The 27741-nt window shown below is 30.8% G+C and overlaps 1 protein-coding gene across 2 annotated transcripts in view; it reads right to left on the reverse strand.

Moving 5' to 3' along the window:
• Positions 1–1719: 1719 nt before the first annotated feature.
• The window catches only part of LOC129220148 (nucleosome assembly protein 1-like 1), a 40072-nt gene continuing 14050 nt past the window's right edge, over positions 1720–27741 (reverse strand). The window contains exons 5-14 of one of the 2 annotated variants that reach the window (XM_054854501.1): positions 25036–25122; positions 24900–24960; positions 24141–24211; positions 23995–24060; positions 19578–19717; positions 13952–14097; positions 7712–7734; positions 6726–6842; positions 5295–5387; positions 1720–1871 (exon numbers count right to left, since the gene is read on the reverse strand). In XM_054854501.1, coding sequence (XP_054710476.1) covers positions 1803–1871; positions 5295–5387; positions 6726–6842; positions 7712–7734; positions 13952–14097; positions 19578–19717; positions 23995–24060; positions 24141–24211; positions 24900–24960; positions 25036–25122 — 873 coding nt within the window. In that variant the 3' untranslated portion in view covers positions 1720–1802. Of the gene's footprint in view, positions 1872–5269; positions 5388–6725; positions 6843–7711; positions 7735–13951; positions 14098–19577; positions 19718–23994; positions 24061–24140; positions 24212–24899; positions 24961–25035; positions 25123–27741 lie in introns of both variants that reach the window. The other variant, XM_054854502.1, reaches the window with a different exon arrangement.

Raw genomic sequence — 27741 nt, forward strand, 5'->3', positions numbered from 1 at the left:
ATAAAGCTCCCTGACTTTTCCCTGATCTGTCGCCACCCTGTAATAGTTCCTAAAAATTCATAGCTATTCAAAAATAACAAATTTTTCGCCTTTTTTTTCTCATATACATTTATAACCATGATGATCTATTGTTCAACAAAATAATTCCTTATTAAAGTTTGGCGCATTTATTAGACACTAGTTTTAGTAATTTCCATATGTGTCAGCTAATTTTCTTTGGATTTCTCCCATTTCAATTAATTTTAATATTTCATACTTTTTATAAATCTCAAGTTCAACTAACTTTCTTTTTGAAAGGCATTTTAAGTAAAACTATAACACAAAGAACAACAAGATGGACTTTCATAGTTCAAAAAGGCAGTTGAAAATGAAAATGTCCTATCTCTTAATTCCTTGCAGCAGAAATACTGCAATGCAAGTAACTTTACTCTTTAGCACAATTCCAGTGTTGCCACAAAATATTGAAACTGGAAAAAATTACTTTGTACTTTTCTACTGACACATGTTTTCATTGAGCAGAGTACAAAAGGCAATCTCAAATAGAAAAGAAAAACAAGTTTGGAGAAGAAAAGGGTTCTTAATAGTTTTCCTACATTGTTAAATTCACAAGGAGGTTTAGTTATGCTGTTGTTTTATTTAGTTGGTAAAATGCTGGTCTGGCATCGAAAATATTCTTGGAGAGTTATAAAATAAATAATAATATAAAATAAAAAAAATTGCTACATTAAGTTTTAAAAAATAAACCAATTGGTCAACTTACAAAGGGTTTTTTACAATACTCCAAACCAAATTTGGTGTACATCAGTGGTCAAGATAGAGAGGTGGTCAAGTCAGGGTTCATACTTTAATTGTATGAAAAAATTCCATGACTTTTCCAAGACTTTTTCATGACTTCAATGAAAATTTTCATGACCTTGTTACACGAAGAGAATAGCACTATCTAATCTCAAACTAGCTATTTTTTGGAAATGAGCATTAGTGTGAAGACCACAGCCTCATTGAAGAACTTACTCATAATGGAAAAAATATAAGTGTACACTTAAAAACCTAAACTATTCTTATTTGTCTTCATCATATAAATTTAAGTAAAAATGCAGTGAAAGAAATATGATGATGCTTAAATGTCTAAGTTTTTTTTTTATTTTTATAAACAGGCAGAATGATATTGAATGGGACAAAGTTTAATGAGTTATTAATAAGTTTCAATAAATTTGCTTCAAAAGTAACCTTTCAATGACAAACAGAGCATTTAATTATCTACGTAACTTGACAGTATTTTGGTTATTTAAAGTAAAGGCCACATAGTTTAGTTCTTTAATTTTTTTAAGGGATAACTTTGCCATGCATTAAACATCCACGTTCTTTTTTAAAAAATACACACCACTTAAATTTAAAATTACTTGTTCAGAGAAACAAAACCACTAAGTGATGATATACTTAAGTCTTACTTTTACTCAAAAGATAAAGATAATACATAAATCCTCCCACAGGATTTTTTTGATTGATAAAAGCATTTGTACTTATTAAAAAAATGATTTGAGCATTATTATCCATAATTATTTTTACAGCATAAAATTATAAACTTTCTTTGAAAATTTTAACTTAACTTATTAGTTTAAACTAGTTTGACGTGTTAGTTAACTCTTTGGCATCAGGAAAATTTATGTGGTTTTTGACAAAAATCCAATAATGTCGTCGCGTAATTAAATCATAAAACAATTTTATAAAACCAATTTTATTCAACATAAGCAACTGTCTTTATTAATTTTACATTGGAAACGGGTTAAATATTCATAAATGCATTACTGTTGTTTACATTCTGGAGGTGGCTGAGATTGAGAATTAGTTGTCCCACGAGACTTCTTTCGGTTCTGAAAGAGAAGAGTAATGAAGTATAGCTAAGATTGTAATCACACAAAGACAGAAAAGAAAACATGTACAGGACCTGCAAAGACTTCCCTATAAATAATTTTACAAAATCAAAAATTGCTAAGCAGAACTGCACAGCACAACTGCTAAGAAATAGATAGGAAAATACTAATGATTTTAATTTGAACACTTTTGATCTCAAAAATTCGAAATTTGACTTGTTCCATAACTCATTTTGTAGAGGCATGGGTATTTGATACTTGATCATGATTAGATTTATAATGTTCAGCATGTTTTGGTGGGGAAATTAAACTTAAACATCTGAAACGCGCCCAAGCTGATATTTAGATAAGTGTTTTCATTTTTTAAGAAATTAAAATTTAACGAAAAAACCAAATTTGCCACAAATAATTTCAATATTCCTTCATCACGTGTAAGTTGATTTTCAGATTTTTTGAAATTTTATATTTACTGAATGTATGAGGACAGTGAGGCAGAACAGGACAGTCCAAATGTTCTAAATTAGGTCCAGAAACAGGTGGAAGGTCATTAGAACTCCAAGTAAACAAAAGCAGACAGATGTTTTTCATTAAGTGGGCTATACAGGCCCTATTGGTTGCAACTTTGCAATTATTGAACCATCTCGAGTAACTCGAGAGAATCGAATCTCTTCCTGCTTATTTTCTGCAAATGTTTGCTAAGCCAAGTTTTGTTTTGTAAACAAAAAAGTCAATAAATGCATATTTCACAGCTAAACAAACTGGACTAATAATAGCTATTAAAGTATTAGGTAACACCAGCAGAGAGGCAAGGTGTTGGCTTCTTATGCCTAAAGACCCTGGTTCTAACCTAGCTCTAGTCATTAAATTTTTAAGCTGCAGAAAATTTGGCAGCATCCACGCTCTATGATTATGTGAAATGTAAAATTAAAGTATTTTTTTTTGGCTCTGAATGCTCGAATCAAAATCAAATCCTTAGTGCAACTTCACATAGAAAAGATCAAAGAGGAAACTGAACTTTTATGGCAACTGCAGGGGTGCTAGTGGACGAGTAAAATTTTTTGAAGACTGAAATTTTCGGAAGCTACGGTTTTTGTGAGGTAACTATATCATATTTGCCTTCATTTTCTTTTCGGTATAAGTAGTTTTTGCACATGAAAACAAAAGGTTCAAATATATGGAAAAAATGACACTTCTGAAGAGCAATAACAGGGTTCATACCCTTAAAGGAGAAAAAAGTTCAAGCACTTTTCAAGTACTTTTCAAGGCAAAATTTTTTTTTTCAAGGCAATATCATAAATTTGTACTAAAAATATTGTATGAAGATTTCATGCAATGCAAACATATAAATAATAGGTAATAATATAAAAAAGTAAAGAAAAACAAAATTGCCTTTTCTACAACAAGACTTTGATAAAAAAAAAAAAGATCCAGTGTTGAAAGTTTTTTTGCAAATGTCGGAAAAACTTGGTCATAAAGAGGAGCAGGTCCTACGAGGTTTAATTTTGAAATCTTCACATTCAAAGAAGTATATTTTATAGAATATGCAAGTTAACATTTATATATATATATATAAAAAGAACCTTTCCTGAGTGATTTTAATTTTTATCAGAAGAAACCACAATGCCTAAATTCAATGGAATTGCTAGAGGAGGTTTTGATTGATAGTGGTTCATACACATATAAGGGCGGTTAGGATCAAAAACACAACCCAGATGGTAATTTCGGTTGCACTAAGTTTAATAGTATTAGACTTTTGATAATTTATGGGTATCAAAGTATAAATCAATCAATCGATTTCATACAAAATCACTTGTAAGTTTCACTGAGCTAATCGGGGGGGGGGGGGGTATTTTTAAAACTAAGACCCCTATGACTTAAATATACATTTGTACAGCAACTACTTTTGATAGATATAAAATTCATTTCTTATTTTAAAATAATTTATGAAGTTAAAATATTGCACAGATAAGTGCCTGTTGATAACCAGCAACAAGCAAAGGGCCTAACTAAGTTGGTCCTAGTCAATTTATTTGACCCCAATGAATATCAATGACCTTCCTTAAGCTATCTACCCCTTTGCTGATTACAGCCTCTTCTGGTAAGCTGTTCCAAATGCCCCACAACCCAACAAAAGTAGTAATTTTGAATATTTGAGGTAAAGGAGGGAAATTGGAAGTAGGGAGATGAAAGCATAACAAACTCTACTGGATTTCCAGTAAATAATCAAAACACAATCACCCGTGTTATATACCTTAATTATTTTAGCAGACATAAAAAAATGATGTACTTATAAATTCAACTTTACAAAATTGTATAGCTCAACTTTATCATTAAAATACAAACTTTAAGTCAAAATGTTAAGTGCTCAATCGCTTAAATTAAAATTTTTTTTCAAAAAATCTGTAATAACCAAGAATTAGCTAATGATAAAATTAAAATTGCAAAATTAAGTAAGTATATATGTAATTAAACAAAACAAAAATAATTGCCAAAAAATATAAAAATATTTACAAGATGCAAAAGGGTTGAAACCTCAAACAAGAGAAGCAAATTGTCACGAACTAAGTTCAATGCTGGCATGTTTCCCATAAAATAAATTCATTAATTTTTTACTAAAATTAAACATAAAATACATCATAAAACTAAACAATCTAAGGTAGCATGTATGAAAATAACATCTGATTAGCCAAAATATTTAAATATTTGGAAGATGCAAAAAGATCCATATTTCAAACACGAGAAGCAATTTTCCGCGAAGTCTGAGTAAATTCAATGTTGGCATGTTTTCCATAAAATAAATTTATTAATATTTTACTAAAATTAAACATAAAATATGTTAATCTGAGGTAGTATATGCGAAAATAACAATTGATTAGCCAAAATATTTAAACATTTGCAGGATGTAAAAAGATTGAAATTTCAAAAAAAAAAAAAAAACAGAGAAATTTTTCGCGAAATTCGGGAAAGTTCAATGTTGTTATGGTTTACAAAATAATTCCTTTTTTATACATGGAAAGTAAACAAAAAGTAAACTTATCTGACGTACTATACGTCAAATTGTAAAAAACTTCAAAATATTTACAAGATGGAAAAGGATTGAAATCCCAAACAGGGAAGCGATTTTTCGCGATGTTGCAAATCGAACGCATGTTCAGAAAATAGCATTAGTAAAATACTTTATTAAAAGTTTTAAGCACAATCCGATGATTTTAGAAAGAATTTAAGCACCAAGAAACTTTTTCGAGGTTTTAAAACTTTTTCAAGGTTTTCAAGCACTTGAAAATGAACTTTTTTTTTCAAGCACTTTTCAAGGTTTTTCAAGGGCGTACGAACCCTGAATAAAAGGAAATGAAGGCTCTCTGCAAGTCCTGTGATAGGAGAAAGGTACATCAATAGACCTAAATATATTGCTGAATTTTATACCAGGCACTGATTGTTATCTCCCTCTTCTTCGTCGTCATCATCCTCATCTTCATCATATTCGTCTTCATCTTCGTCATCATCCTCTTCATCGAACTGCACCAAGACATAATTCATATAAATTACTGAAATTCTCAAGTAAAACAAAATAATTTCAAATATTCTAGTCGAAAACAATTGTTTGTTTAATTAGAACTTTCAATTGTTAGTTAGGAAAGCTATGCCTTCAGGAATCAAACAGGGTTGAAAATTCCTACACATTTGTGCCTAGTGTCAAAAACATAGGACTCAGCATAATAATTAAAATAATATATAACTTTTTAAGAAATACATATTTTAGAAAAGAGAATTAACTGTAAAAAGGGCATAAAAAGTTTTCATAACATTGAAAATTAAAGCTCACTTTGTGTTTTGTCATGCTGAGAAGCAGAAAACACTGTCTTTTGCTGGTATAAACATCAAAAATACTGGAGCTGCTACCTCGTAAAAAATAACTTCAAATAAAAAATGTTCAGAAATTTACTGATAAATTTGTGAGCATTCTTTTAAAAAACACTAGACACAGATGGATCAAACCATTTTCTTTTCTTAACTTTGAACTAACATTAGTATGATTATACTTGATTACGATCTCAGCCTTGCAACATTAACTTTAGTAGAACTACTCAAAGAAGCACATGTAATCGGTGTTTTCCCCAGCAAAATTTCTACAGTCTACCCTGTAGATTCATAAAAACTCAGTTTTATTTAGTCACCAAAGGCTGGTGGACACTTAGCCAATCACTACCCTTGTTTTTAACCAATTCAGCTTTATCTTGGACAGCCTTTTTAATGATAACAGTGGCATTTGGGACCTAATTGCGATGTTATACAAATGGGGGGAAAAGCTTCAGCAAAATGCTAAAATGTCATAGGTTAATAAATATAATTGCATATCTTTTTCACTGACTATCTCTAGTTGAAAGCAAAATTCAAAATCCAGCAATGACATCTTTAAAGATATTACAAAGTAAATTTTTCTTCAAAATTTGAAACAACAAATTTATCTTACTTAGCATTGAGAGGACACAAGTTTGATTTTCTAACCGCCAATAATGCAATTATTGGGGAGCTGGAGGGGCACGTAATGCTTATTAAAACATGTGAGCCGAGATGAATAGGTAGTTAAATTTCGCCATGCTTGCTTTATCTTTCAGATTGTGCACTTTTTTTTTTTTTTTTTGACCATAAAAACGAAAATACATTGCTTCCTTTTCGTAATTTTGATAATGTTTTTGCATTTTACAAATAAGATGATCGGAACCCTGTGCAGAATTTTACCAGTATGTTTAAGTGAAATAGGTTGGTAATACACTAGGATTTGACAGTACAAAAGTTGAATCAATGGTTTGAATGCTAAAAAAAAAAAATCTGCTTAAAAAACATTTAACTTGCCTCATCATCAATCATATTTTCACCAGTAAAGAACAAGACAGCATTAGGAATTATTCTATCTTTAATGAGATTGCCAACTTCAAAATCATTACTTAGTATATTCTGTGTTTCTTCATCCTAAAAGAAAATATGTAAATTAATGTTAAAATATTAACAGGTATACTACACTACAATATCGTTCACGACAAAAGCTCCAACATAAAACTGTGCTGGTCTGCCAATGAGATGAATCTTAGTTTTCCAAGGAAAGTTAAAGAGAACAGAATACTATGTCATTTTTTGCAAATTTAGTATCAACATTAGATTTACTTGCAACAGATTGCAGTTTAAAAAAAATATATATAAAAGACAAAGGAGGATTCTTTCAAACAAAGACCTTTCAATATAGTTCAGGATTTTCCTGACACTGAGAAGTGTTCATAAAAGTTTAGAGCACTGAACCAGTAAGATATTCTGGGAGTAGTAAGCTATGTGTAACAGCTTCAAAAAGAACTAATTTGCCTGGGTAATTTTTCAGAAGTCAGAAAGCCTGGGACCTGTCAAACCATGTATGTATGTTACTCGTAAAGTCTGAAATCTAGTAAATGTTGACATTAACCAGTGAATAACAGTATAAAATTTACCACATGAATAATTACCATTTCAATTTAAAAAATATAGGATTTACCATTAATACACTTCTATGAAGAATCTTATATTTAAGAACTGTTAATATTTTGAATGCTCAACTTTTTTTAAATTTGAACAATCAAAATAAAAAGTTGATAAGAAAAGAAAAAACATTTGAGAGGAAAAGTGCAGATACTCCAGGTTCTCTAGCATTTACCCATAAATAGTTAAAGCATTCAAAATTCTTCAAATATCGAGGTACGGGATTTTGTAAAGAAATGCTCTTAGGAGAAAGGTATTAGGCAATAAAAGTGAAAAACAAATGCCAGAACTTGATTTCCGCAGAACATTTTTTGAAATTAAAATATGTTTCTTACCATTTGATCTTCATCTTCAGGAGCTGAAAAAGAAAAAAATCAATACTTGAGAAATATATCTTCAATAAAAATCTTCTCATAACATATCTTATGCTCTTGCAAAAGTGTTTAGCTGATATGATTTTACTGTTTTGCCTGACACTCACAAGCAAAAAGATTTAGATTAAAAAACCCAATTTTTTTTGTACATCAATTGAGTGTTAATATTTTTGTAAAATTAAAAGGGTGCACACATCCATATTAGGCCCAAAAATTGCCAAATGGCAATATATTGCTAAGTGGACATCAAACTTTAGGCAATAACTCAAGTGGTTGCAAATTTAAAAAAAAAAAAAAATCAACATTTGGCTTAATTACTACCAAAAAAGCCACAGCGCTTTAATCCTCACATCTTCTTTTCACGCAGATGAATTTCACTTAAAATGTTTAATCTGCATAAAATTAAAAAGTGCAGGAGCTCAGCTCCTTCACATCTAAGTCACTTCACCACAACCCTTGATCCCTTTCTTCTATGTCACATTACATAAACATATATATTACAGTTCAGAAACAAAGCACCAAGTTACAAAACAAGTTTCAATGTGTAACAAACATGCGCACAATAGGGGGTGAAAATTAAGAAGCTGATATGAGGTAGTGAGATAGATGCAAAGGGATGCAAGTGGCAAAATTAAAAACTTGGAGATAACTGGTACACATGGTAGGTGAACCTCTCCTCTGTCTTGTGATAAAAGATTGTACTAGTAACCCTGGTAGGTGCTGCTATACAGCATGATTTAGAAAAAAATTCAATGAAAGCTAACCTAGAACCTGATCTTTTAACTCTTTACTTGAAATTTAAAATAGTCTACTTGCACCCCTTTTCTTTACTGCCTCGTATTTACTTTCAGTTTGCTTATTTTGATCTTATTTAATCTTTCTTTTAAGATTATTCGAATTTTGTGAGAAAAAAAGCTTTGTAGGATATACCGCTAAATCCTCAAAATAGCTTTTCAGTTTAGAAACTTCCCAACCTTTTTTTTTTTTGTCAAAAGTTGAATTATTCCATAATCCTGAACTTACTCATCCCACCCAGCAACATTTACCATCCCATTTTCAGGCTGCACTAAATCAAAGCTTTGGTTGTCCCCATGTGTAAGTTTTTCTTCTCTAGAGAAAGAAATGAAGAATAAAGAAAAACATACTAAATTATGTGCAAATAATGGGTTTCCGAGATTTATTAGAAACACTGTCTAGCTGTTTTTTGATGCAATGGCACCTTTTTTTTGGCAAGAGATAAAAGATTTCCACTTAAAAAAGGAAACATTGACAACAGTCTTGAAATAAAATTTGGCTTAGTAAATATTTCAACTCAACAATTCAACTTATCAAAAATATATTACATTATCTCTCCATTCAATTAGACTGGAATAAATATTTCTTTGTATATCTATAACAACATAAACATCTTGTATCGGTTTAAAATGCTTTTATTTCAAAAAAAAAAAAAAAAAAAAAACGTCACTTGTTATCTCTTGCCCGTCCCTTACTCAATATCAGACTTCTCAATTTTCTCCAAAGCATGGCATCATTAGCCGCGTTTATATGGACGATTTCTACCCCGGAAAAAATTTGCTTTTAACCACATCCTGTTATTTGCCGGGGAAATTGCGAGTTCTCTTTTACCTGCTATCGACTGCAGTCAAAGCTAAGTTTTTCTTCAAAATGCACTTTGCAAAACAAGTTTGTGTATTAGGAGGTTATAGCAGTGAAGGATACTGGGTAAAACCGCTTTCTCGGATACAGAGCACATGATCTTTTCGCATGTGAACGGCGTATTTTCCATCCAGCTTGTTTTAAGCGTTGAAATGCAAGGTACAAAAGTCATGTCTATTTATGATGGCCCCTATAACTTATGAAGAATGAAATTTGATATTTTGCTTGCTCCTTTTTTGCTTGCACTTATACATACAGACGAATAGTGTAAAAAAAGGGGGCAAAACTCAGCTCGGTCTAGCTAATTTTTTTTAAAACATTCCCACTAAACCATCACCAATCTTCAGTGCAGAAACATGCCATTTAATGTATGCCTATTTAACAAATTAAAAAATGTTAATTTCTTAAGGAATTCCTTAGTTTTTTTTCTTTTGAAATACATTTTACAAATACTTTCAAAAACTTAATTTATAGCAAGTAAATAACGACCAAAATCCATATTGCTGATAAAAGAGTAAAACAGGGTTAATCTAGTGTAGCCATGGTTGCCACTCTTAAAATTGGCCAGGACTGAAAAGCGCGTGGCTCCATTTCGCGACACCAAAATGTTGGCGCTTAGTTTGATGTTTTAGACGTATATATATAATGCTAATTTTTGATGTTGTAACCATATAGTAAAACCAAATTGAAAGATTAAGTGAAAATTAAAACCCAAATTTAAAAAAACGTATCATTGTCTAAGATTTTTAAGAGGTAAAAGTAAAAAAAGAAAATAATAAAATACAATTAAAAAAAATTACATTTGCTACTGCAGAAAAAAAGCTTCAGATTGTATAGTTCATGTTACATAAATAATTCATATTTCATACAAAAAATAGTAATTAAAAAAATCAGGTATGAAATTCTTGGCTATAAGATGCGTTGTGATAAAAACTAACAAAATTTCCCAGATTAATATAAGAATGGTTGAAATTAACAGATTGAGTAACTTATTTAGTTATTCTTCGAAAAAAAAAAAAAAAAAAAAACAGGTTATTTTTTGAAAGATTTCTTTTAAAAGATAACTTTCAGCAGAGGCTAGACCCGAGTTTCGGGGGGGGGGGGGGCGGTTACTTCTTTTATTATATATATATATATATATATATATATATATATATGTGTGTGTGTGTGTGTAAACTTTTTTTAGTATTAAAAAAATAATAAGAGGGAGGTGAATCTTACATATTTTGGAATGGGGTGCCCCAAGTTCGATACTTGTGTCAAACAAAACAAAAGCAAAGAATTTTTATTTATTTATTTATTTATTTTAATGTTTTAGAAAATTTAACTTTTTTTTTCTTTTTCCTCCATTTCGTTTAAAGTGAAACTTTCTAGCAACGGGTCTTGTCAAAACCAGTCTATCCAGATCAGGGGGAAAATCAAATATCTGATGAGAGTGTTCCGTTCATTTCAGTGTGACTGATTAATTTAGAGGCTAACACACATCTACAAAAGCTGGCATCCCTGAAAGCTAATAGATGCATCCATTTCCGCCTGTAAACTGGATGTTTGACTTTGAATCTCATCGGTGGTCAGACTATTTTTACTAACTTTGTTCGCACTAAAAGCATGAAATAAAATAAAAAACTTCTTGATTATAACCTACAAAAAATGAAAAGGCTTTTCATATCGTTATATATATATGTTGCTTTTTATATGTATTTACATTTATGCTAGTTTTAAAGCAGTTAATAAAATTTGAATTAAAAAAACAGGGAAGAAATATAGGCAGTAGAAAATTATTTGCACAAAGCTGCATACCATCTGTTCTCCTCTCAAGTTTTTATTTAAAATTTTATTAGCTACTTTAGAATTTACATAAATATCAATTTGAGAGAGCAACAGCAATTTCTAGTGTTATAAACAGAAGTCTTGTTTATTTTCTACTTTTTAATGCGAACCAAGTTAACAGAAATAATATAGAACAGTCTAGATTCATTTCGTTTTTGAACATTTTATTCCTGTAATGCTATGTAGTTTTTCTTTTAAATTAAAATAAAATTTCCTTCAGAAGGGTTCGATGAGATTAATGCTGCTTCAGCAGACTGTACTTCGTCAGACGACGTTAACTTTCTCTTTTTAGAGCAACCATTTTCGTCATTTACATTTTTTTTCTTTGGGTTTTAAAAAGCTTGTTATCGGTTTTGCTCGCTTCATTATACAACAACGTTCACTTAGATCATGCTATTCTAAATAGTTCAGACCGCACGTTTTTAAAAGAATACGCAGTAAATACTGGCTGACATTTTCGACAAATCGATGTGATTGCGGTGGATACTCTGGTTAGCAAAGATCGTTTGGACTATGACAGCACAACGCCAACAGAAACCTCATGTCTCAAATTCTGGCTATGCTATCATTTTCGGATTCGAAGCCCAATGATCTTTAAAGCAGCAAGCAAAAGCATTTTCTTCAACTCGAAACAGGCTGAGGGGGCAAAAAAGGAAGAAATTTTCTAGGAAGATTAACAAAAGGACAGTCGTTTCGAGCACTTTGTTGGAAGAAGAGTAAAGGGGTGAAATTCACAGGTTGAGTATTAGTTGCATTATGGATGAGTATTTCAAGTTCATGGTTAAAGGTCATTCAAGTTAAAAGCCATTTTGCTCTGTTATCTGGCTTAGTACTGTTCTTTGGTAGCTCTCTTTCTTAAAATTATGATTCCTTATAAAAAACTGAGATGATAGGAGTGAAAAGAAAGTTTAAGATTTTTTCAAGTAAAGAAAAAGGGAAAATCCTAGATTATTGGCCAGGTTATACTTGCATACTTGCAGCAATTGCTAACCTCAAGAGGATAAATAATTAATCAAAAAAAAAAAAAAAAAAAAAATCAGGCACCAAAAAGCAAAAAAAGACTTTTTCTTGAAAAAGATATGCTTAAAGTTTTTTTTACTGTCAAAATGATTCCTTAAACTCGCAATAAAGCACTTAATAATGTAATAACAGAATAAAGACCTAACAAAACTAATACAGAGGAATTTTGATTAAGAACCCATATTGTCTTTAGTATCGATTTCGAATTTTCAGCATCCTATTCCAAATTTCTATACAGTTTCTCAAAGCCCCGTATCTTAAAACCTCTCTATCTCGATTTTTTTCCTTCCTGTGAAATTCGAAATATAGATTCAACTGTATGTAATATTCCCACTGCGCCGCTCATAAAATTAAACATGTTTAGCAATTTGCAGAATCTAAGACAAAAAGAAAAAGGCTACATATACGTGAATTTAACTAATCAATCTCATTTCTACAGCAAAGTGTGAAATTTCACTCAATTATCAAAAAAATGTCGCAACAGAGTGAAGCGTCTTTACGCTTGAGGGTCACTCATAGAGCTGATTTTCAATGACACTGGGGGGGGGGGGGAGCGAAGTGAATTTTTGACCATTGTTATTCAGAAAAAAAAAGTCATTTTGATTTTTTTTTCTTTTTCATCTTTCTTTTCTCTTCTCTTTTTTCTTTCTCTTCTCTTTTCTTTTCTTTCTTTCTCTCTCTCTCCTTTTTTTGAGACAAACATTTCGGGGGGGGGGGTTGTCCCCCAACCCCCCCTAGCTACGCCCCTGACTTTCAGACCTTTTATTCGTTCAAAAGTGAAAGATTTGTTTCATCTATAAAAATCATTTTGGACACGGAAAAAAAAACAATAAGAAAAAAGATAAGCACATTTATTTATATAAAATTTGCCTTTTAGTTCAAATCAATATTTCATCAGCGAAAATCATCGTGCCGAACATGAAGCTTGTGTTTCAGAGGAGAAAAACAAACATTCTTTCAGTCTTCCCTTCACACCCGCTGATCCGAGTAAACTCAGAAGCGAAGTGACACTTGCTTCCCCAACGCTTTGGCAAGCTTTAAGCCTCACATCCTGGCATCAACGATGGAGGTACATCAAAATGCAGCCGCAAAAAAAGGGATAAAACAGTTGGTTTTCCCTTTTTTTTTTTAAACAATGAAAAAAAATTTTCAAAACTGATTTTTTCTAAACAAAAAAAAATCCGATGGCCGAAATTTTTGAAAGACGGAATTCCGTCCCCTGGACGGAAGTGTGGCAGCCATGAGTGTAGCTCTAGTTAGTTGAGCTGTGACCTTGACTATGTTTACCTGTTTTAGGGGAGTTAAATGAAAAATAGGTGTTATTGGCTCTGATTTTAGTTAGAATATTTTTGAAGAACTACTAAGAAAGTTTCACTCAATTTAGCGCCAACTATCCCTATTATCTTCCAAAACAGAGGTAAACGTTGTCAGAGTCAGAGCTTAACTTCTCAGAGCCTCACAATAAAAGTCTACCCAGGTTTACTTTTGATAGTACATAAGTGCTGCAGGTGCACTTACCTTTTAATCTCTAAATTTGACAAACTTTGATCTCACAAAAGTTTAAAACTTAATCTATAAAGTTTGAAAGACGTATTCTGCCATAATTATCCGTATTATAGGCAATAAGTCGGAAAATGCAAGTTTGTAATACATTGCGACATACATGCACAAAGATTGTTAGATAAAAATACTTACCAGCAGGAGGATTGAAGAAATTAAAAAACGAATCATTCTGCACTGTTTTGGTTACAGTCCTAACAGCACCTCTTGCTTTATGTTTCTGTTTTTTCTTGATAGTTTTCACAGTAACATTTTTTCCTTTCTTCCAATCAATAACACATCTAGAAAAATTAATAAATATTTAATTACTGAGTTTTGGGATTATAACATAAATGTAGAGAATGTAATTGCAAAACAAATGAAGATTTTATAATTACTTAGGGTTGATAATTATTCAGGATAAATATTTGTCAGCAAAGATTCAAAACTTAATAAATATGAAGCTTTATCATCAATTTCAAATAAAAGTATTTCAACTAAAGTTTTTCTTTGACATATAAACTTGGAAAAACAAATTATATATATATATATATAATTTTGGTACAGACATGGGATAAAGAATTTAAGAACCAGTTTTTTTTTTTTAAATAAGAGTCGGGCAGGTAAGATACATGTCATTTTTGATTTTAATGGTTTCTTGAAATGATTTTAAAAGACACATTTCTTTCTTTTAAGAACACTATGTATTTCAAAACAGTAAAATGAACTATTCAGTTTTCCACTTAGTCAACATATCCGGGTTTAAACTTTCCTCCAGGGACTTCCAGATACTATTTAAAAAACTAGTATGATCAAAAACTTACCATAAAAGAGTTATAAACCTGTAAATAAAATTATTATGCTTACTTGCATACTTGATGATATAACTAGCAGCAAAGTAAAAGAAAAACATCAAAATATGATAAAAAAATACATTTTAGAGGCCTGTATCTCAGTGCACGAAGAATTAGTATATAACTTGATGCCTATATTTTAAACTAGAGTGTATGTCTTTTCACAAACAAGGGACAAACTATGGGCAATGACTTTGCAGGCTCATAAAATGTACTTCAAGATGAGGAAATTGCATAAGTTAACGACGCATCCAGTTAGTTGTACTCAAGCTTAAATTCTTTGTCTTGCTTTTTTAATTGTCCTGCTAGTCAGTTAGGCAACTATACCCTTGTTTTATAATGTCATATTATTGCTTTTATCAAGTAATAAAATATGACTTAGTAATTGTTTGCTATCATTTGTTGTTGCTAATTGTCACTGTAATGTACAGCCTAAACGAATGTCAATTAATTATAATGTGCCGTACAAATTAAAAGAAGCTATCTTAATTAAAATAGTTAAAAATATATCTAAAACACATTCAAAATAGTGTTACAATTAACTTATGTTTTTACCCCCCAAAAAAACTTTTTTTTCACTTTGCTCCGGTTATCATATTATAAAGTATGCAAGTAAGCATAATCAGTCGATTTGCAAGTCTATAACTTTGTTATAGTAATTTTTTATCATACTATTCAGGGGTCTGGCCGGAGGAAATTTGGGTCCGTTAACGGACCCTTAACAAAAATCTGATCAACCAAAACGGACCTTTCACAAAATCCCGACCAACCAAAACGGACCCTTCACAAAATTCTGACAAACAAAAACGGATCTTTCACAAATTGTTCATTGGAAGAGCAAATCTCAAATCAAAATAACGCAGCATATTTCCAACGATAATGTTTGGAACCTTTTTTAAAGTTTAATTAGAGATATTAACTTATACAAAATCTGTGCTAATTTTGCAAAAGAAAAAAAGGCGCTCTTATGAGGCTCCTGCAAGCGATAAATAACTACTGAGGCCAAATAAATATAATGCTTGTTGTTGATTTCTATGAAAGAAATTAACAGCTGAAAGTCAGTTTGGTTTATAATTTTGCTTGTTTGTTTTATGCAGCGGTGTTGTTGCAAACTTCTCTGAAAAAGTTAATCATAAGCATTTTTCTCCCTGCTCATGATTTAATAAACAATAATATACAGGGAAATGAACTTAGAACTGCAAAGGATAGTTGGGGGGGGGGGGGGGGGATGTGATCGCTTCGGATAGGATTACCAACTTTAAACTTATTCCCACTTAGCGTCTGGCGGGGTGATGTTTAATTGATATTTTGGAAGAAAGTTATATGGGTTTGAATTTTCGATGCTAAAAAGGATAATTAATAATAAATGGACTCTTTTTCATTGCTTTTTTCTTTAGATGTCTACATTTTGAAAAGCGCAATCTTTTTAGATTCGATATGAGAATCCTACTTTATTCTTTTTTCAAGCTAACTTCGCTTTATTAGGATACAAATAAATGAAAAGTCTCTTTATTTTTGTAACAATGCTCATTTTAAGTTTTTAAAGCGGAATTGCATTTTCTTTTATGAGTCAAAAATTTAAATGCTGAATCGAAGGTTTATTTTTTTTATTTTATTTATTTTGATTCAACTGTGTCCAGACATTAATGAAATGTTTATCATAGGACTCGAAAGTGCACTTCTAAAATAATTTTATGAGAAATATTTATTTTACAAGCCATTTTTGTACTTTTGATGTTTTTACTTTGAGGATTGCGATCTGTTTGCATCCGCTATGGGAATCTGATTTTTCAAATTTTCGATGTTTAGTATGCTTTGTTAAGAGGTAACCAATTAAAATATTTGTTTATTTTTGTAAAAATCATGGAGTTTATAAATTTTAAACGAAATTTTGTCTTTTTAACAATGTCTTGGTTTAAAAAGTTAAATGCTGAACCCCTACCTGAATTTCTTTATTACAATTCTTTTAAATACTATACATATAACATTTCTAGTATAATTTAACATAATGTAGAATGGTAAATAAATATTGATACAGTAAAACCTGTAAAGTTGACCACCCTTGTAAGTTGACCACCTGTCTATGTTGACCGCTTTTGTCAGGAACGGAATTAGTCCTATCTCATATAATGCAGGAAAACCTCTGTAACTTGACCACCTCTCTATCTTGACCACCTGTCTATCTTGACCACTAATGTTAATCAAATTTGGTTTGAACTACTGTAAAAAACCCTTTGTAAGTTGACCACTTGGGTTTTTTTTTTTTTTTACTTTCTTCAGCAAATTATTTTATTTTATTATTTATTTATTTATTTTTTCATAGCTTTCCAAGAATGTTTTTAATACTTTGATGACAGAACAGTATTTTACTAACTAAACAGCAGCATAAAGCTTAATGCTGCTCTTTATTCTCCAAACTTGTTTTTCATTTGTTGTTCTATTTGAGATTGCTTTTTGTACTCTGTTCAATGAAAATAGGTGTCAGTAGAAAAGTTCAGTTGCAATATGTTGTGATAAAACAGGAATTGTGCTAAAAAGAGATCTTGTACATTTTGATTCCCCTGCAACAAAATATGTAGGGCCTCTCCCTAGTGACCAGCAGTGTCTATTAGTAAAGTAAATAAGTCTTAGTGCTAGTTTTTTTTCTATTTTTTTCTTCAATTTCTAGGGCCGTTAGCCCCTTTAAGGACGCGGGCCTATCGCACTGCGGGTACGCAGATCTGGGCTTGCTAATGAGTAAAGTTACATGTTTCTGGTGCAAGGGATAAGAGACAGGATATTTTGATTTTGCCTTTATGAACTGGGAGAGTCGCGCTTGTTGCTCTCTGTGCTATAAGTTTTGCATAAAAAAGCTTCAAAAAGAAAGTTAGCTGAACTTGAGATTAATAAAAAGTATGAAATATTAAAATTAACAGAAAATGGAAAAAGCCAGAGAATATTAGCTGGCATATATGGAATTTCTAAAACTAAAGTGTCTAATATAGTTATGAACAAGGAAAAACTAACAAAATTATTTGAATAGTATTTTTAATTATTGTTTCACTTTCAATAATGTTAAACAATGAAAGTGAGTTGAACAGAAAGAGTAAGGGTGAATTCCTCAAAAAATGAATACATGGTGCAAGAAATGACCAAAAAAAAAAGTAAAATAAAATAATTTATTACCGCCCTTTATAAGTTGACCACCTGTCTAAGTTGACCGCCAAAGTACTGCACCGCGAGTGGTCAACTTACACAGGTTTCACTGTACTTGAGGGATACCCATCTCCCAAAGAGCAATGCCGCCCTCCCATACTCGAAAAACACTCAAGAATGATATTCCCAACAGAAAAGAGGGAAAACACTCAACATTAAGTGTCAATGATGCAGTTTGCACCATCTCAAAATTCAAAAATTTCGTTTTTACAAAAAAATTTTTTTTGCAAAATTTGATTTTTTACAAAATTAATTGATTTTTTACAAAAATAAATGATTTTTCACAAAATTAATTGATTTTTCACAAAAATAAATGATTTTTCACAAAAAACGGACCCTGTGAAAAATTCTGGACAGACCGCTGCTATTTTTAAATAGCATCTGGAAGTCCCTGGATGGAAAGTTTACCCGGATATGTTGATTGAACTGAAAACTAAATAGTTTATTTTACTGTTTTGAAATATGTATTGTGTTCTTGAAAAGAATTTGCCCATAGTTCTTTCACTTGATTGTGAAAATACATACTCTAGTTTGAAATGAAGGCAGTAAGTTCTATACTGACCCTCAGTGCACTGAAATACAAACCCCTAAAAAGTACACTTTTTATCATATTTTGATGACAACTTTTTTTGCAGCAGTGAGCATTAACCATGTATTTGATGGGCCTATTTGATAATTTATATATATATCATCACTACACAAATTGCTCGCAAAAACTAAAATTGAACCTCTGTGCATGGAACCAGGATGCCTCAAACATTACACATTTCCATTTTCTTCAGTACAGTTTAGCCACCCCTGCCAGGGTCCACTGAAGGTCAGCCATAAAATTTACGACATGTTTCATTTGAGGCACTAAATATGTTGTAACCACAAAGATTACTATTGTTGATATAGAGTGAGCCATGCAACTAATGAGGGTATTGAATAACATATATATTGTTACACAAATTATGGACAAAAACCATGCTTGAGCCTGAATGCAGAGCACTAGAGGGTCTGAAACATGACTTTCATTTATCTTGACTAAGTTTGGCAACCCCTGTACTGAAGGTGGGCAACAAAATTTAAGATACATTTCAATTTTGGTGCTAAATGTCATATTGTCAACACAAGATTTCTTTTTTGGCTGATGCTTAATACACAGAAATGTCGAACCAGGGGTGAAAGTTGAAAATTTTGCAAGACTGAAATTTTTAAGATAAAAAGATGTACCTTGAATTTAACATTTAAAAGACTTCATTACAGAATAATTAAATCTCCATCATTTGGCAATGAGCGAAAGTAGTCTTGAGTATCAGAAAACAATGAACAAAAAAGTTATATCGGTTTCAGAGACATAACTCCTTCCCTGATTGTTTTGTATTTCCAATTTTTTTAAAAAAGACTGAAATCAGTCAAAAGACTGAAGACTTTCACCCTAGTGCTAGACTCTTGCAAATGCATTGAAGCTCAAATGGAAGAGAGCAATTGTGCGAGTGGTTATACGTCAAATTTTACATTTCAGGACCGCACCAAAAAAAGAAAAAGTTATTCATTTTCCAGCCTATCCCTGACAATATAAACAATTAGTTTCATTTTCTACTGTCAAAACCAAAGAACAAGGACCATTTCTAACCAGTTTTGACCACTGGCCCGGCCAACGAAAAAGAGGTGGTTTTTTGCCAAACATGGAAAACTTGAAAAGAGCAGGCAATTTTTTTTTTTTTTGAAAAAGCATGAAATATACTTACCCTTTACATTTAACAATTTCAGGGCCTTCAAAAGAAAACACATCAGTCGGATCAGGTGTACACCGCAATTCATAATGTTTAGTTAAGGTACTATTTGTAAAAAAATCGTTTGGTTCAAAGATGAATTCTAAATCAAAGCTCTGAAAAAAAAAAGAAAAAATTAAAATAAAGGAGACAGACTTTTGAAAGAACTCTTTAAATTTAAGTTGAACAAACATAAGTAGAACTTTCCTAATTTAGTTCGAAAATATCAAAACCTTTATTCACAAAATATAGTTTACATTCAATGCTCTTAAATATGGTTAAATATAGCCTAGGAGTTAATACTTTAGAACTTAATATGCTATCAGATTGATTGACCATTCAAGATGACTCATTTTTCGGAAATTTCATTCAATATCAATAATTTAACAATTTTACAAGAACAGTTACAATATCCATGGTCAGAGTTCACATTTAAGATTTTGGAACATGTGATAACTCTTAATATTAAACATACTTTCCAACAGGGCACTTCTAATATTTGCAATAGTGCCAAATTCCATGACTTTTCAAAGACTTCTTCATGATCTTGTTATACGAAGATAATAGTGCCATTTAGTATCAAACTTGCCAATTTTTGGAAGTGAGCGTTAGCAAAACTTCTATGTGAATGCCACTACTTTATTGAAGCACTTATTTGTGATTGAAAAAATATCAATGTACAAATAGAAAACTAAGCTATTCTTATATCTTCATCATATAAATGGGCAGTTCTCAAAAGGTGGGAACAAAAAGTTAATTCTGAGCAATTTTTAAAATTTTGAAATTTGACATCAATTTTGTTTTTATTGCATAGTATGTACACCTAGAACATCATATACAAACATTAAAAGACAGCAGGTATTTATAAAAATTAATAGCAAATTTAATGATCGGTCTGTAGGTAACAGATTTTGGACATCATAATGTAAGTTTCAGTTTTTGAACTTTTCCAATGAAAATTTTATCTATTTTTACATTCTGCAATGAAAAATGAAGGATTTAAAGTACTTGAATGACTTTAAATACTGGTCTTTAAATAATGAAATTTTGTTATGGTTTCGTAGAATCCAAAAAAAAACCCCAACCATTTTGCCAGCGCAGTTGATGTAGTGGCCAAAACCGACACTGTTGTCGAAAACCGGTACTTTTGCTGGTAATCCTTCGCTTATCGTACACTGAGTTCTCGCTAATCAGAATTTGCTTGGCTATTTTTTGTGCCCTTTTGTTTACTTAAATGTGTTCCGTTACGATCACAACTTGTGTTTCTACTGTTATTAATGTAATGTTCAATGCTTAAGGTATTAATCATGCAAAATGTCAATGGAATGAAGGGATTAACATTATATTTGCCTTCTTTATTGAGGTTACAAGACAAAAGATCATTTATAATAATGAATAAATGGACAGAATTATCGACATCTAGATTGTGACGCAATTTGGACATCTCGAATGTATATTTAAGAAAAATGATTTTGCTTCAAAGATACTGCATAAAAATGTATGAAAAAATCTTAAAATAATTAACAATTGATTTTGAGGATTGAAAAATACCTTTAAAACATAAATCATATTTAGTCATCAAATAATAGCATTGCCAAGATCGTAATTTTTGGACATAAACTTCCAACTTCCATTTTTTCTAAAATTGTTTACAACATAAATAATCTGTCTTTAATTTTTCAATTTGTGGAAAATATTATCAAAAAAATATTCAGTTTGAGATGTATGGCCTTAATTTTTTTTTTAATGGTACATTTGCTCAGTTAACGTTTTGGTATGTCCAAAATTGTGCCTTTTAGCAAAGAAAATATTTTTTAAGGGTATTTGAAGAGCATTTTTTCCATAATTTATGTCAATTCTTGTCTCTATAGAGCATTATAATTTAACTCAAAAATTTTTGAGTTCATTAAAATGAAAGTTATTTGGTGTTGAAACTTCAAAGTTGAGCTCGGTGTTTGCTCCCACTTTTTGAGAACTGCCCAAATGTAAGTAAAATAAAATACAGCGAATGGAAAACAATGCTTTTTTAATAAACAGGCAGAATGACAATGATTGGGACAAAGGATGCACGAGTCATGACTATGTTTCAATAAATTTGCTCTAAAAGTTGTATCTTGGTGTCAACAAAGCATTTGTTCGTCCACATAACTTCACAGTATTTTGGTTCCTTAAAATAAAGCCATCCTTTAGTAAATATATCTTTCTGAACCAGATATTTATATAAAAATTAACTCCTAACACTGAACACGTAGCAGTGAGTTGAATGGATTAGTTTTGTTGAGCGCTACTGTTTCTGAGTATTAGAATTCCCCTGTTTCTGTATTCTACTGCTTGACTAAAGATTGTTATTTTCTGAAACTTTCACCAAATAAAGATAAATTCTGATAAATTTTAAAGTAAAGTTTATACGAGTGATGTAAAAGAACTTGAATGCAATTGATTTGTGTGTTGTGAGTGGGTATGGCAAAATCAAGAACATACAATTTCGCTACTCCAGAATATAAAATATATGGTGTTGAAAATAATGCTCAGTTCAAAATGATTGACGTGCAAGCAGTAAAATCGCATTGTGAAAAAGCAGAGCGGTTGCTACAGAAGTGGATGCAATGAGATATTAAAATTCAGATTCATATTTATTATTTTTCCATCTTCCAGTTTTAATAGCTTTATGTGTAATACTTAGTGATGTGGATCGGGTAAATACCCAGCGGGTAGGTAAATATTTTTTGGGAATTTACCCGGGTATTTACCCAAGGCCTGGGTAAATACCCAAAAACTGGGTATTTAATAAAAAAATGCAAAAAAGCGAATGAGAATTTTTTTTAAAATCTAAATATGAAATAATTGGTAAAACTGATATATACATATGTTTTACACAGTTTATAATATTTTTTATTGGTAGACTTGATGAAATCATGAAAGAAACATATCGTGAACCAAAGAACCTTTCTTTTCAATGTCATAATTGGAGAAGTATAAGCAATTTATTATGAACTTCAGGATTTCAAAATCACAATCTAGGTTAGTCATATCCAAAATGAAAAAAAAAAAGGAAGCATGAAGGATGTTTGAAAGAATAAACTGAGAAGTTATTAAGAAACTATGGTGTTATTGTGTTATTTATTTTATTGATATTTAAGTGATATCATGGAAAATATAGAAACAGTTTTCACATTAATAAAAAAAAAAAAAAAAAGCAAAATTTTCTTTTCTGTTGCCTTGCTCATTTGCATTTGCTCAACTGTAGGGTGGGAGATAAATATTTTTTTGGGTATTTATCCGAAGGCAGGGTAAATCCCCTAGTAATTGCGCATTTTGCAAAAAATTTTTAGGTAGTATTAAAAGGTGACTATTTATTTTTAAACATAAACCCTAAAATAAAAGATTAAAAATTTTAAATGAATTTTAAATGTTTATGTATATTATGTGTGTGATACAGAATACACCTGAACAATTGAACTAAGTTTGGAGGATATTTCTGCATAAGATATAAGTAAATAAATTGTAATAATAAATTGAGCGACATTTCGTTACATTTTGATGTCATGCAGGGACATATTACTGGGTTATAAAAGACTAGGACCTTAAAAAATTGATGTTTGCTTTTTTTTGTAACCAGTTAAGCTGTTTTCTTTTTGTAGAATGGCTATATCTGAAATTTGGCTATCAATATTGATTAGGCATATCCAACACATTTAATGTGAATATCATATTAGATTGCTAAGCTGTTTCACATAATAATTCTTTTAATATGTGATCAAAATACAATTTTTGGGCAAAAATTTATTATTTTGTATATGGTTGGTTGTATATATACATAATGGAATACATACAGAAAAGTATTTTAGATGAATATAAATTTTTGAAATAAATACCCGTTTATTTACCCATTTTGGGTATTTATCCGGGTATATACCCGGGGTATTTACCCCTAAAAATAATTACCCGGGTATTTCACATCACTAGTAATACTATTAAATCACTCAAGATTTCTGATGCTCTTGCAGCTACTGTTAGTTTCTCTTTGCCCAGAACATTTTCCCATGATTTTTCCTGGTCTGAAATTTGCTTATTTTTTCTGTGACTTTCCAAGATTTCCATGACCCGTATGAACCTTGCCAATTATTTTTAAAAAAAAACACACCCACATGTGTATTAGGGGTTCTTATTGAAGAAACGCATTTGCATTCGAAAACAGGGGCAACACGCTTTTTAAAAATAAGAGAAACTTTTGCAACAGGATTTTCTATTTTCCAGCTTTTATTTCCTTATACTTGGCTGCGAATCCGTAATAGTTTTGGGCTAATTGTAATACTTGGCACCTCTAAAATCTTGACCCTAACTGATAAAACCATGCAGAAATATATTACTAAAGAACTTTTAATACGCTTACCATGGGTTCAGCATGAGTATATGCTTTAACATCGATCAAATGTTTCAAAATTGGGTCATCATATTCCTGTAAGGTTAAAATTAGTTATTTAATGCAAAATATTAAATATAACATAGAAAATAGAAGAAATGTTACAACAAACTTACCTCAATCATATCAGCAACTGTTGGAGCATTTTTCAATGCAGTCAACCAGAATTCAGGAATGCCTTTGATATCTATTATGAACAAAATTTCATTAGAAGTTACATCTTGTTGTAAACACTATATAAATATCATACAATTAATATCATTAATCAAGTTTAAGGAAATTGTGAAATTGTTCTCTGCCTTTCGGATGAGGTTAGGGGAAAAGATTGTTCAGTAATCTCTTTTGAAATTTTTTTAAAATTAAAATCATAAACATGTAATTTTTTAGTAGATTATCTTAGATGATGATCGTTAGGAGATGAGTTGAGCCTGCTCAGGGGTGAAAGTTGCCAAAACACTCGAGACTGAAATTTTCCAAATCCAAGTAGTTTGTCCCAAGTTCAGTTTTAAAATAAAATTGAATACAGCACTATACTAAATACTCCCCTATATTTAAGAATTTATTTTTCATTATTAAGCAATGAGTACTAGTTATCTTAAATATGATAGCAACATACAAAGCAAATAAAACAGTTATCTCAACTCAATAGATTTCACTCATTCTCGATAATTTATCACTTTTGTTGTGTTCAGCATTTCAGTTCTTTTTTTATAAGACTGAAATCCGTGAAAACACGGAAAACTTGCATCCCTGAGCTTTCCCCAGAAATTTTATCAGCAATTCAACAGGGCAGGTGGAATGTCTGGTTTTGTGACTTTATGAGTATGTTAGTTGTGAAATGTTAGAGTCCAAAAACAAAGAGAAAAAACACATACCAGCAGATTCATCTGTTTTCTGATCAGTATCATCTTCAACTTTAACCTTTTGAATCTCATTCTAAAGAGTAAACAAATGGTTATGGAAAATACATTTAACATAAGAAACAAAATCATGGAAAATAGTTAAACTTACAGAAAGTTCTAATTCTTTTTCAGAATCCGACTGGAAATCACATTCTTCATCAGTAGGAACAACAGAACCATTCACAATTGCAGCACGCTATAAAAATAAAAACATTCAATTACATATAAACTTTTAAAAACTTAAGCTTACTTGAAGTCTGGAAAAAAAAAAAAAAGATTTTTTCAGCATACTTTCCATTATATTGGGTGAGTGCAAAAGTTCGTGCGGAGTTGCAATAGATGGCGTTAGAACGGGCGTAACGTGTTGTCATTAATACCACTATCTACGTAAGTCAGATCGTTGGAAAGGCGACATGTGCAGCTTTCATTCCAATCAAAATAATTTGTGCAAATACAAACTGCTTCAAGAAAGATTACTTTTAAAATGAGTATTGATAAAGTGCTAACCACTTTTCAGAATTTTAGTTTCCTGGTAAAGAAAATAAAAAGAAATGAGAAAACGAGAGCAGGGATAGCTTAAAAAAATATTTGATAATTTGGAAAAAAAAAAAAAAAAATGGAATTGAAAACATTGACAAAGCTGTGCAGTTTTCCTTAATAATTCATTGAAATTTTAAACTTCAATTTAAGGAATTAATAATGGGCTTTCAAATGAGAGAGTGAGAAACTGATGAGCTTTTTCATCTTTTAAAGGCTTGCTCAAAAAATTAAAAATAAGCACTTTATTAAACTAACTAAGAATTTTAGTTCAAAATTAAGCACTAAAAAGGGTCCTTTGTAACAGGTTTTTAAAATAAAGCTTTTTCAAGAACTCATGGCAGCATTTTTTACAATTTTAACATTAAGATTTTTAATCAACATCTTGTTAAGGGAGGGTTTAGCGTCAAAAGAAAAAAAAAAGCACTTTAATAGTTTTTTTTTAAAGAAAACAGTTTGGTTAAATTTATTAAAACCTTTTGTGCATTATTATGTACTGTTTTAAGAATAGCATATAAGTTTTTGATCAAAAATTATCCACAGACAGGCGAGTGACAGAGCTTTTCCCTGCACACCTTTTGAGAAAGGGGATGTCCTTCACTGAATCTCAGCCGACATTTATCTGAAATCAAATTCCATTTGATTTTAGTCAAAGTATTAATCTTTTGTGCTATTTTTCAAAAAAAAAAAAAAATTCCAATTTTTTTTTTTTAGTAAAGAAACTCAATGTAGGGGTAGATTTTTTTTATGTATGCAGAATGTGTGTACTAAATTCAATCTCTTCAGCCTCTTTTTTTTCTTTTTGAATGTTACATTTAACTAACCGCAAGCAAGCAGAACTGATATTCTGAACCTCCGCAGGTGTCAACTGCTGCGTTCTTTGGCAGCTATATGAGCTACAGTTTCAAGGAAGAGACTGGAATGCTTGATAACCGAGAACTTTGCTTGAAACAACTTGAAATTTTGAGAATTATTTCTGAAATTTGTAACTACAACACACAAAAGAAAAAAAAAATCAATTTTATTAAATTGCAAAACTCCCCTCCTTCCCCTTCAGGGAAGAAACCAATTTAGAGAGGTTAAAAAATGTTTTTTTTTTTTTTTTTTTTGAGTATCATAAAATGTTAGTAAAACTATTCAAGAATATGTTGCCAAAATTTCAAAGACAAATTTCAATTAGTTCTGACACTACGAGCACTTTAGCAACTGTGAAGATTCAAAAAGTTTTACAGCAATTTTTTTCAAACTTATTTTTCTCGAAACAACTTCCTTTCGACTGGTGGGCATTCTGAATCAAAGAGTTATTCAACAATCATCCTGAAAAATTGTGTTTAAATTCCTAATTCTATTATAATCTATATGAATTTAACTCTAGGATGATATTAATAAAAATATTTTTTAATTCAAGAAATTTGAAGAAAAAAAATGTAGATAAACATGACATTATAATCAAGCATCTCAAAAGCATGCAATTTTCAGCCTTTTTTGATCCCAATTAGGTTCATATTTTTAGGAAACATGTTAACAAAAATGAAATTGTAATGGTTACAGATAAAAATTGCGGCTTTGGTAAAGCCGATCAACAAGCTCTGATGGCATAGCTGCCGACATATCAACTTTAAAAATCTTGCAATGCATGCCATGGATGTATTTGTACACTTTTTTAACCAACACACAACAAACCGATAAAACTAAAAGCATATTTTCAAATCTTTACTTGTATTTAATCAGCACAAAAAAAAAAAGCATAACACTGGATAAACACAGGATTGCAACAAGTAGTTTCAAAAAGGCAGGCCTGTACATTTAAAAACTTAAGGAATACAAGAGTGTGCACTTTTAAAATATTGTCTATTATTTTTCTGTAAGATGTATCATTTAATATTAATCTTTAAAAATATTCTTTTGGAAGAAACTAATAATTTGATGTATTATCTGACCTTTTTTTTTTCATGCAGTCAGCTGCTTTTGCTGAAACTACTTTAACTGGAATTTAAGCTTACTTAAGTTGCTGACTTAGCAACACATTCAAAAATTTTATTTCTATAACTTATTCAAATCAATAGTTTCTTAAAGTTCTTAAGGATTAAAATGTTATCCAGGTTATTATTAAACAGAACTGCACAGTTCTGTCCTTGCTTTTCTGACACTACTGAATATTCTTTTGCACTCTGCATTGCTGTGACGTATGGCTAGAATGGAAAGCGTAAAAAAGGAAAGCCTTTCATACTGCAATAAACTATCGACACCAACTAATTTCTTCAAAGCAGCCTATTTT

This window comes from Uloborus diversus, chromosome 4 (genome assembly GCF_026930045.1).
Source record: "Uloborus diversus isolate 005 chromosome 4, Udiv.v.3.1, whole genome shotgun sequence".
NCBI lineage: Eukaryota > Metazoa > Arthropoda > Arachnida > Araneae > Uloboridae > Uloborus > Uloborus diversus.